General features: G+C 50.8%; 1 protein-coding gene across 1 annotated transcript in view; it reads left to right on the top strand.

The window, feature by feature from the left end:
- The first annotated feature begins 8,640 nt into the window (after positions 1-8,640).
- The window catches only part of LOC103662892 (PNKD metallo-beta-lactamase domain containing), a 20,019-nt gene continuing 16,356 nt past the window's right edge, over positions 8,641-12,303 (top strand). The window contains exon 1 of the mRNA XM_040640711.1: positions 8,641-8,857. Within this exon, the coding sequence (XP_040496645.1) occupies positions 8,697-8,857 (161 nt within the window). The 5' untranslated portion in view covers positions 8,641-8,696. The remainder of the gene's footprint in view (positions 8,858-12,303) is intronic.

Raw genomic sequence — 12,303 nt, 5'->3', positions numbered from 1 at the left:
AATGAGAAGTCCAGGGGCAAGGTAATCCAGACTGGTTAATTCAGGGACTTGGTTATGTCTTCAAGGACATTGGCTCCTTCCTCCCTTTCGCTCTGCCATCTCCAACATGTTACAGTATATCCTCTTAGGCAGCTTCCTCCTAATCCTAAAATGGCTGCTGCAGTTCCAGGCATCACAGGCAGATGACAGCATCCTGGAGCAAGAAAAGAGCACAGGCCTATTGTATTCCTCTTCAACAACTGGGAAAATCTTCCTAGAAGGCCTGCAGCCTATTTCCCACCCCGTCTCGCAGCTATGTGTCGTGGACCAATTGACTTGATCTCTCAGTGCCTCAGTGTTCTTCTCAGTGCAACGAGAGTTATAACTATTTGACTTATAGGGCTGTTCTGGGAGCTGAGAGTTTTTCTGCGTAAAGCACTTAGAACAGTGCCTGGCATATGATTTGTGCTATATAAATATTTGTTGTTATCGTCTAACGGCAGGAATTGCATCACATTCCTGGGTGTAACGAATTACAGGGCAGGGCAAAGAATAGACCAATTGGCCTGGACCAGTCAAGATCCACCCCCAGGGCTGGGGAAGGGCTCGCTTGGAAGCTACGGGAGTTCATAGGAGAGCAGGCACAATAGGGGTTAACAAGGGAAAAAGGGGGAGTGGAGAATGGATATTAGTCAACTGGCAGGATCTGCCACACCTGTATTGGTGTGTGTGTGTGTGTGTGTGTGTGTGTGTGTGTGTGTGTATGTTTTGTTTTGTTTTTTTAAGTAGGCTCCACACCAAATGTGGGGCTTGAACTTGACCCTGAGATCCAGAGAGCCCTGTGACTGAGCCAACCAGGCACCCCCACACCTGTATTGTTTTTTTAAAAAAATCTATGGGGTTGTCTGGTGGCTCAGTGGGTTAAGCATCCAACTCTTGATCTCAGGGTTGTGAGTTCAAGCCCCACGTTGGACTCCATGCTGGGCATGTAGAAAATTATATAAAAATTGATATCACCACAAGCAGTGTATGAATACCCATCTTCCCCTAGTCTTTCCAAAGTTCAGATTTTATTAGTTTGTTTTGTTTGGTTTGGTTTGGTTTGGTTTTTTTAGAGGGGGACCAGAGAGAAAGGGGGAGAGAGAATCCCAAACAGGCTCCACACCCAGCGTAAGCCTGAGGACAGACTTGATCTCACGCCCCTTAGATCATGACCTGAGCCAAAAATCAAGAGTCCCATGCCCCAGATTTATTAGTTTTAATCTTCTCTATTTTTTAAAGATTCTATTTATTTATTTCACACAGAGAGAGAGAGCACAAGCAGGGGGCAGGGGCAGAGGGAGAAGGAGGCTCCCCAAAGACCAGAGAGGCTCAATCCTAGGACCTTGGGATCATGACCTGAGCGGAAGGCAGACACTTAAACGACTGAGCCACCCAGGTGCCCCAAGATGTTTTTAATTTAAGAAATTTAATTAAACTCTTAAATATGAATAGTTCAACATTTTTTCATGTATCCATTTATCCCTTTGTTAATTGGGCTCTTTGTGTTTTCTTATTTTTTAAGGTCTTTATATCATAAAGATCTTTATTATTTACTAAGTAGATTAACTCTGTGACAAATTTGAGGCAAATATTTTCCATGTTTTTTGTTTTTGGCTTTTTCTATTGCTTGTGTGCATGTGGTTTTTCTTCTAATATATGAAAGGTTTAAATTTTTTTAAGTAGTGAAAAGGGTAATTGTTTCCCTTGTTAGATCTTCCATTGCTTTTTGTCTGAGTTTAAGAGTAATATATGCCTACTAAAAAAATTAGAAAACTACTTCTATTGCTTTTAGCTCAGAAAGTCTTCCACTGTCCAGAGGTTGAACATGTATTTAAATTTCCTCTAATTTTATATGGTTTAATTTTACGTCCTTGACACTTTCATTCACTTGGAATTTATTTTGGTGCACTCTGCCAGGTACGGATCTAAATTGCTCTTTTCCAAATAGCTAATCAGTTATCCAAGCATCAGGTTTCCAGCTCCATTAATAACTAATTTTTTTGCTTCCCATTGTCTCCATCAGCTAGTGTTTCAATCATGCTGCATAACGAGCAAATCCCAAACTGAGATGCATACAACAAGCACTATTCTCTCATGCTTCTGTGGGCAGGCTGAGTTTCAGCTGATCTAGGCTGGGCTCTGCTGGGCTGGGCTGGCTTCTAAGCTGTGAGTGGGGTCAAGTTGGCTCCATGTGTTTTTCATCCTCCTGAGACCACCAGCTGCCCAAGGGATGGTCTCGTGGCAAAAGGCATAGATATAGAGACCAGATTCAACCACGATCACATATTTAAGACCTCTGCTTATATCATTGTCTGCTAACATTCCACTGGTGGAAACAACTCACAAGACCAAGCCCAATGTCAATGGTGTGGGGAAATATATGTCACCTTTATTGAAATATGCATAGTCACAGGACAAAGGATGTGTTTACAGGGAGAGATAAAGAATGAAGAACTGGGGGAGAGGAAAAAAAAAAAAAGAGAACTGAGAGCTGAAATGCAATCTACCAAACCCAAGGAGACAAACTTTCAGGAAATTCAGTTGTGTTGAGACAAATGGCAGAACAGAATCTAGAAAGAGACCCAAAGTCAAGGGAATTTTTTTTAAGGCAATGAGATACTCACGTTTGCTCCGAGGTTGAGGAAAAGTAGTGGTCAGGAGGAGCACCACTTGAAGGTAGGAGCAAGGCTAATAGCATTTCCTCTAAAAATGTATATGGAAGTAGCAAAATTTGTAAGGGGGTCGGTGGGCACAGAAATCATTTCCTCTAAAAAGGATATCAGCTGGAAGCCAAGGAAATGGAGGTGGGCCTGTGGTTACCAATAGCAACTAGAGGTCATGAGCAGGCATGTCGGCAAAGTCAAACCACTGTCGAGCATTGGTGTTGGGGGTCCCAGGAAGGCCTGAGTGGTGGAGACCCTCCTTCCCATGGGATGGCCATTTTCTCCAGCCCTGTCTTATCCCAGGATAAGGTTGGAGGTTGGAGCAGAACAGGTGGGTTGTCAGGTTGGTCCAGGCTGGCCCGGAGATTGGTAGGCTAAAGATGGAGGGCCAAGGGGGTGACAACTTCCCCACCTGGTGAGTGGTTCAAGGGACCGAACCCAGGTTCTCACTGGGAGGGAAGAACTGTGGTCAGGAGGAGCTGAGGGGCTGGGAGAAAACATACGGTTTGAGGGGCTAGAGATAAAGGAGGACAGGAAGTGGGGCTGAGGGGTCGGAGGGAAGGACACCGGACTTGAGGTTTTCAGAGGTAGAGAAGTTCCAGGGGGATCCGGGGTGGGAGCACATGAGTAAGCTAGTCAATTGCACTGAAGGCCTTGGAAGTGAGGTCAGGAACTGAGGCCAAAGCAAGAGTTCAGATTTATCCATGCTAAATGCAGATTCCTGGGGCCTCGCCAGACCTACCCAGTTGGAATCTTTTAGGGAGAGGCCCTGGATTCTGTATTTTAACAGCCTCCCCTAGTAGGTTCTTAGATTCCCTGCAGTTGGAGAAGAGCTGAGCTGAAAGTTCCAACGAGCCAAGCTTGCTGGAATTCCCTGATGGCAGGGGGCGGGCGGGGGGACCACAAGCAGATTCTACTCCAGAGTCTAGGCTGGGTCAGGGGCTGCGCAGATGACGAGGGCTGGAGAGAAGCTCTCCCACGAGGCAGGAGGAGCATGATTCTGACCTGGAATGGTACTTGACAAATGACGGAGGCTGAAGGTCCCCCCCACCCACCCCAGAAGGCAGGGCAGCAGGAGGGAGGAAGGAAATGGAAGGTAGGGGTCGTATTCAGTCAGGACAGGGCAGGCTGTGAGGAGGCAGAGGCTGTCGGGGGTGCGCATGGGGGGGACTTGTTTCCACGCAAACCAGGCTCCCAGAGTGCACAACACAGCGCCTTGGAGGGAGGTCCACAATGGGAAGGTGGGCTTGGCATGGGGGCCACAGAGAGGGGACTGGGCTGAGTGGGGGCCGGATTGTCCAAGCCACCACTGCGGCGTGCGGCTGACTTTTCTACACTGAACTCACTTCTCCACCCCGGTCCAACGAGATGTCTCTTCTCTCTAACATTCAAACAGCTCCAACCACCTCAGCCCCTTCATGACCGCTCATCGTCCTCATTGTCATCATCATCATCACCACCCATACCATGATTTCCTGACCACCCGCCAAGCACCTGGCATCAGGCCTGAGCTATGATGCAAGATGAAGGCAGGCTCTCGATCCTAATGGAAGGTCCCGGGCCAGTTGGGAAGACAGGATTCAGACACCAGGGACAGGCAAACTGAGATGGCAAGTGGATAAGGGGCAGATTCGAGAACCCCTACCCCCACCCCAGGAACCTGCGGGGAGCCTTGCTCTTTGTGAGTTGAGCTCTAAAACCCCCCATCACAGGCCAGAATGACACAGCTGCCTGTCACCTGACCCAGGTGATTAATGGGTCTCTCCTAGGAAAGTCACAGAGGCAAACCTTAGCCTTGGCAGTGTACCCCAAGCTGCTCAGGGGAGGTGGTCATGGGCAAAGAGGGGTTCCTCAGACTTGGCTCTCCTGCAGCTCCCATAATGCAATGAACCACGGGCAGTCACCAGGCTTGTCCCAACTCCCTGTTCACTAGCCGCCCTCCTGAGTGGGGAATGGCTTCTGCACGTCAGTCCTGCAGGGACTCAACCCACAGGTCAGAACACGAGTCTTCCGACAGCCACAGGGCTCAGTGGCAATAACCAAATTATCGTTCATTCATTCTTTGTTTCTATCATTCACTCGTTCATTCAACAGATACTTGACATCTACTCCGAGCCAGGCATTGTGCGCCCCACTGAGGATACAGTGATGCGAAGACAGACAGATCCTCCCCTGACTTCACGGGGCCTACATTCCAGCAGGGGCGCGAATGAGAATCACAAAATAAAGTCATAGTGTGAAAGTGTGATGAAGGAAGTGGGCAGAGCAATACAATCGACAGTGACGGAGTGGCTTTGAGAAGAGCTGTCTTTTTTCTTTTTTAAGAATTTTATTTATTTATTTATTTATTTATTTATTTATTTATTTATTATTTATTTATTTATCGGAGAGAGCACAAGCAGGGGGAGCGGCAGGGTGTGCGTTAACACTCAGAGACACCCTCAGAGAGGGTGACATTTTTTCTTTAATTTGATGTATACCTTACATATGGTAAGTGCACACATTTTTAGGGCACAATCTGGCGACTTTTCACATTCGCATAAGCGAGGCTTTCTCCACCTCTGTAGTATTGACATTTGGGGCTGGATAATCCTTTGTCGTGGGGCTGTCCTGTTCATCGTAGGATGTCTAGCAGCATCCCTGACCTCTACTTACCGGATGCCAGGAGCACACCTCTCTCTCCCTTTTGTGGTAATCAGAAATGTCTCCAGACTGGGCCGTGTGTCTTCTGTGAGGCAACATCCCCCTTGTGGGGGGCTCCTGGGATAAGCCATGCAATCGCCAGTCAGCTCAGGATACGGGCTATTCCCATCACAGAGGGGTTGGCATTTGGGCTCCGACCCAATGGATGAGAAGCTGCTATCTGCTCAAAGAACTGAGGAAAGAGCGTTCCAAGAGGGAGCATGAGCAAAGGCCCTGAGGTGTGAACGAGCTTGGTACATCTGAGGAATAGTGTGCCTGGTCCGTGGTGACAAGGGGAAGAATGGCATCTGAGAAGGTGGAAGAGAGATAGGCTTGGCACCATTAAGCAGGGGCCTTGGCATTGGGAAATTTCAAAGAACATTTGTGAGTATTTAGTATGCGTCTAGAACCATGCCAGACACTGGAGATTCAAAGACGAATCAATTAAATCATCCTCCCTACTCTTCAGGAAGACAATAAAGTCTTCTAGACTCTAGACTCTTGAGATAGACATGTAAACATATATATATCATGAGGCGTTGCATTGAAAGAATTATGGACGAGACCTAGAGCTGGCACAAGGGGTGCCATGCGTAAGCCCCTGCTGGGGTGGGAGGGTTTGAGAAAAGCTTTCTTTTCTTTTTTTTTTTAAAGATATTTATTTATTTTTTTATTTGTCAGAGAGAGAGAGAGCACAAGTAGGGAGAGCGGCAGGCAGAAAGAGAAGTAGGCTCCCTGCTCAGCAAGGAGCCCGATGTGGGACTTGATCCCAGAACCCTGGGATCATGACCAGAGCCAAAGGCTTAACCCACTGAGCCACTCAGGTGTCCCGAGAAGAGCTTTCTTGAAGACAGCACATATGATCTGAGTCTTTGGGGGAACAGGGGATGACTGACACTCCAGGCAGAATGCGCGGCATGTGCAAAGTCCCAAGGGCATGTAGCAGTATGATGGATTCAGGGAAAGACAAACAGGAAATGTAAGGCATAAGGGCAGGAGGAGGGGAATACGGAGGCATCAGTCTGGCTGGGACAGGAGATATTCACGGCAGAGGAGAGGACACTAAAGCAGATTTGGGGGCGCCTGGCGGCTCAGTGAATGGGACATGAGACTCCTAATCTTGGGGTTATAAATTCGAGCTCCCCCTTGGGTGTAAAGATCACTTAAAAAATAAAATCTTTAAAGCAGATTTGAGACAGATGTTGGAAGCCTTCCAGAACAATCCAAGGGGGGAGAGGAGGGCTTCCTGAGCCCATGTGAGGCCCCTAAAACACCCGCCCTCACTCCTTATCCCCAGCCCTATCCTGGCTCCATGTATTTCACAAAATTGCATCTTGAATGATTTTCTATGATCTTGTCAATGCGTGTGTGGCTGGAGATTAAGGATTCGATCATTCTGTGTTCTGAGCAGTCTCATGCCTAAGCCTGCATTTCCTGTTTCAGATGACAGAGACTGTTTTAATTTCCCAATATAATGCCTGGCACAGCCTTACCTGAAGAAAGGTGTGTTCACAATGACTTTTGATGAAGCTTCCTAATTCTTCACTTTGCATGTATAGACACAGATTTAGAGACATACAAAGTCCCTTGGCCTGGAAGGGCCTTCTGCAAAGTAGCCTGCCGGTCTTGTCTCCCCTCCGCCTCCTGCACAGCACTCGCAGGTGGGGAGCTAATCACAGGTGGGAGCCTAATTCCATTCTATCTGATACTTGTTTATTCAGACCCTTAGTACGCCAGGCCCCAAGAAGAAGCTGAATTGTGGGCAAGGAGACAGGGAGGGAGCAGACCATAGGTTCTGGCCCTCAAGATGTATCCATATAAGAGAAAGTCCATGTCTGGGGTTTCTGAATGAAACCAGGATTAGGTGTTGGGATTCCAGTTCCGTTTAGGGATAAATCAACCCCTCTCTCGGCTTTTTGGAAGGGTGAGGATGAGGCCTCCAACTCATTGTGCGTAATGAGCCTACATGTCTATGCTCTCCATGCTGGGGACCCACCCTTTAGATCCAGCTGTCCATCAGAGGGAGAGAGTGCGCGATTTGGGGGTCAGCTTATCCACCCGCTCAGGCCCGAGCCCAGGCTGCAGGGAAGAAAACGAGAGCACTGCCTCACCTGCTTCCCTCCCCAACTAACTCCCAGCAGGAGACAGAGCTAACTTGACTGTTGGCAGCATTTCCTTCCCTTCTTGTGCTGGGCCAGGGCTAGGGCTGGAGCCAGAAGGTTTGTCCAAATTTGTCAATGTCACCACGCCTGCCCTTGCATTTACTTTCCTCCCACTGACCTCAACAATTTCTGGAACCCATCAGCAAGGCAGTGCAGAGGGCGGGAGCAGGGGGTGGGGGGGAATGATGTGGAAATCCCACTGGGCTTGGGAGGCAGGATACCAAGGTCCTACTCCTGTCTCTGCCACCCATTGTTGCATAATCCTGGTTGAATCACACCCTCTGACCTTTGTGGTCTCTTCTTATCCTTAAGGGCATATGGTTTACAGGTCACCTGCTTAGGGAGCCCCTCACCCATCTAAATTGGTCCTCTGTCCTCCTTATCATTACCCCTCTGCTCCCTCCCTTTATCACAGCACACTTTGTAATCACGCACAAGTATGTACGTATGTATGTGTGTGTATATATATGCGTGTATATAAATATAAATAAATGCGTATATAATTATGTTTGTTGGCTTATTTGGTTTGTTTCCCTGCCAGATTCTAGATTGCAGGCTGCAGGAATGTAGAGGCTTGTGTGTCTTTGACCCTTTCATCCACAGAACTAGCACAGTGCTTGGCGCAAAGGAGGGCACAGAACAGTAATTTAGTGAATGAATAAATGAATGAATGGCCGTTGACCCACGTGATCTTCCAGGTTCCTTCCAGCTGAAAAAGTTTCAGTGTAAGGTTTCCGGCCAAGAGGACCATTCCAGGACCTGTCCCAGAGTCCCCCGTTGCGGGAAAGTGGGAAGATGTCGTGGGGGGGGGGCACCCGTCGCACCTCGGGCCCCTCCCCGGCCTCCGGAGATCTTGGACCGGGATGAGCGCAGGTCCGAAGCCCGTACCGGCCCCGCCTCCGGGTCGGCTGGCGGGGGCGGGGCCAGGCCGCCTCCAGCGGTTGGCATTCGGGGCTTGCGCCCCGCGGAGGGTGGCGGGGAGGCGGGTTCGAACGCGAGGCGCGGCGCGGGGCGGGGCCAGAATGCCCCCCCACGCCCCCCAGGCTGGCAGTGCAGGGGGCGGGGCCCCAACCCCGCAGATTCCCTGCCAAGGGGCCTGGGCCGAGCCGTCGCCTAGCAACGCCCCGCCCCGCCCGCCCCCGGTCGGCCGCGGGCGCCTGCCCCCAGCATGGCCTGGCCCGACTGGTCCGCGTCTTGGCTGTGGGTCTCCGGCGGCGGGCTGCTGCTCCTTGTCCTCGTCCTGCTCGTGAGCCCCCGCAGCTGCCGAGCGCGGCGGACCCTCCGCTGCCTGTTCATGGCGCGCAGCAAGCGGCTGCTCTTCCGAATCGGGTTAGTGCCGGGCTCCGGCGGCGGGATGCGGGGCTCGGGAAGGCGGGCCCGCTGGGGAAAGGGGACTGAGAGGCGGGGGCCGGGAGGAGGGCTTGGGGGTTCAGATGGAGCGAGGGCTGGGGCATCCGGAGCCAGAGAAGCGCTATCGAAGAGGCGGGCTGGAGAAGCCCCTGATTTGGGGGAACGAGGAAGAGCAGGAGTTGGGGGGTGGGGAGCTGGAAGATTGGGATGGGCTGGGGAAGGATTGGAGGAGCAGCCCACGGTGGCCAGGGAAAGGGGGCATGAAAGGACATCTGGAGAAAAGGGCCAGATGAGGGGCTGGAGACAGGGAGCTGGAAAAGGAGGGCAGGTGCTGGAGAGGAGGAATGCCTCAGACCATCAAAGTGTCACTTGAAACCGCCAGCTCCTTCCATGTGTCCCTGTCCTTCTTCCCCTCACCCAGCTCCCCACCACACAATATAAGCTCCTCTATCCCAAGCAAGAGTCCCCACTCTGTAAGTTCTTCTCTTTCCTTCTATTCCCCCACCCTGGCCCCTGTCCGGAGCCCCAGGCTGCGAAATCCGACCCTTTTCATCCAGCCAGACTTGTGGAGGTTCACTGACCTCCAATGACTTTTTCCTGTCAGACCCCCTTCCCCCAGTCCTCACTCTTTCCTTCCCCCTACTTTTCCCCTTTCCTGGGTCAGACAAGGGGGTAACCAGCTCTGATCTGCCATGGAGACCGCCTCCACTAAGGGGGGGGGCGGGGGGAGTGCCAGGGAGACCACAGGAAGGCTCCCTAGGGCCCTAATCCCCTCCGGCAGCCAGCAGGGCTGGAGGACAAGACCTCACGCTTGAGGACAGCTATGATGGGGACGGGAACTGTGGGAGCCCTGGCCACGGGCCAGGTTTGGGGGAGGGCCTAAGCCTGGGAATTTCCTGAGCTTCAGAGAAGACATTGTACAATTTATCCCTCCTCCCCAGACCACCCCAGATCTTCCAAGAAGCTTCAGCCCTAGGATTCTACTCAAACTCAGTCTAAGGAGTAGAGATACAGAGGCTAGTGGAGGGGGGGGGAGTGGAAAAACATGGGGGGAGAGAGAATCTTGCATGGGTGACTTTGGGGCATTCACATCTCTAATGGATCAAACACTGGTCCCATTCTTTTTTTTCTTTTAAGATTTGTTTTATTTTTAAGTAATCTCTACACCCAACATAGGGCTTGGCGCTCAAACACAACCCCAAGATCAAGAGTCACATGCTCTACCCACTGAGCCAGCCAGGCACCCCAACATTGGTCACAATCTTGATAAGGCTCCAACCAAGTCACCATTGCTCTGCAAAGAGTGTTAAATAATGAGATTTACAGATATCTAAATAATTTCATATTTGGGACCTAAAAAAAATTTCCCCATAAAATTTCTGGGAATTTCACAGCTCTATGTGGAGAAGGATTTTTAAATTTACTTCTGGCTTTCAAAATCAGTCACGTTGAAGTCATACAAATGGCCTGAGGAAGTGGAAAAGGAAGGTTTCCACAAAGAACTGGAATCAAAAGTCCTAAAAATAAGAATTTCCAAGATTGCCTTCTCTGAATCCTGAGGGTCTGGGTGTTCCTAGAACTTAGGATCTGGGAGTTTCCAAATCCCAAAAGTTGGAATTCTCAGAGAACATCTTTGGAATTCGGTTTTCCTGTTGGGCTTTCCTGTGTCTGGATCTCCCTATTGCTTTGGAATCAGCTTCCCAAATTTGCAGAGCAGAAAGGCGCGCCTGGAATCAGAATTCCAGACACCCCCCCCCCACTATGGTCTGGGAAACAATCAGTTCAGTCCCTCCGGGGAGAGGCTGTTGGCTGATGGGAGGGACAGGGGGTGTGAGCAGGAAATGGTCTGGGGGAAATGGGCAGGTGTTGCTGCTTGGGGGGGGGTTGCCTCCAGGAAGGATGGAAAGGAGGGGGAGGGTGGGATGGGATGGGACAGGCTGTGATGGGAAGCGGCAGAGTACGGGGCACACTCCACCCTAAACATGTGGCTGGGAGGACCGCAAATAAAGGGTTCCATGGGGGGGAGGCTGGAAAGCAGGTGATGGAAATACTAAGAGAAGAGCAATTATTATCATTAATAACAGTAATCACTGGTGTTTGACAATTTTATAAAGGGCTTTCCTCAAACAGAACCACAGTTATCTAGGGGTGGCAATGACTGGGCATCATGGAGGGATATCCAGGCTAACCCAAGACAGACCCACACATCCGGGGCCCTGCAGGGTATGGGAGATAGTGAAGCACATGGCATGTGGGCTTGGACCAATCTGCTTTTGAATCCTAGGTTTGTTGCTTAGTAGCCATGGGACCTCGGACAGATAACTCAGCCTCTCTGTGCCTCAGTTGTCTGCATCTGTAAAATGGACATAGTGACTGTACCGCCCTCATGGGGATCCCATGAGGATCAAATGAAATTGTGCATATAAATGCACAGGGTCTGGCTCATAGTAAGTGCTTGGGAAATGTTAGCAATGGCTCATTCTGGAGCATGGAGAATGGGTGGGAGGGTGGCATTGGCCTACTCCTTCTGGAGCTTCCTTCCTTACTTCTCCTGTTTTCTAAGCCTATCCTGTCCACCACCCCTCAGGAAATCCCACATCCCTCTATTCATCCAGTGAACTCGTAACTCTTCTGGGGTGGGACTGTGGGATCACCGATATGAACAGTCTGGGTGCTGCTCTCAAGGAATAGGGAAAAGGAGCATGAACAGGGACCCAAACAGTGGCAGGAGGCGGGGCCCAACAAGTTCCCCAGGGAGTGGCAGGGGGTGCCTGAGGAGGCTGGGATCAGGAGCGTTGGGACTCTCCCATGTGTGCCACCTGCTTTGTGCCTCAGTTTCCCTTTTGCCCCTTTGCCTTCTCCGTGGTAGTTGAGAATATGTTGCAGAATGGGGCCCTGAGCAAAGCCTCTGTCTGCAGGGGCAGGGGTGAATGGGGGACGAAGCTGAGCTCATCTGGGGCTCGGAACATCTTGCACAACTGAGAAAGTAGATGGCAGCCTTTGGGGTAGGTGGTCCTCGCTGCCAGAGCCCTTCCACACTCCCTGACCAAAACCCTCTTCATTCCTAGGCAGAGAGGGTCTTTCTTGATTGTCCTGACTCAGGTAAAACCAACTGTCCCTGGGACAAACCTTCCTTGACCCACCTCTGCAAGAGGAACCCCCTTCTCTGGGGCCAGTGAGGCCCCCTGGCTTGATTTCTTTTTTTTTTTTTTATAAAGATTTTATTTATTCATTTGACAGAGAGACAGCCAGTGAGAGGGAACATAAGCAGGGGGAGTGGGAGAGGGAGAAGCAGGCTCCCAGCGGAGGAGCCCGACGTGGGGCTCGATCCCAGGACCCCGGGACCACGCCCCAAGCCGAAGGCAGACGCTTAATGACTGAGCCACCCAGGCGCCCCCCCCCCCCCACCGGCTTGATTTCAAGGA

This window comes from Ursus maritimus, unplaced genomic scaffold, assembly GCF_017311325.1.
Source record: "Ursus maritimus isolate PB19 unplaced genomic scaffold, ASM1731132v1 scaffold_1, whole genome shotgun sequence".
NCBI lineage: Eukaryota > Metazoa > Chordata > Mammalia > Carnivora > Ursidae > Ursus > Ursus maritimus.
The sequence above is the reverse complement of the archived record's forward strand: the minus strand, read 5'-3'. Positions and strand labels throughout refer to the sequence as shown.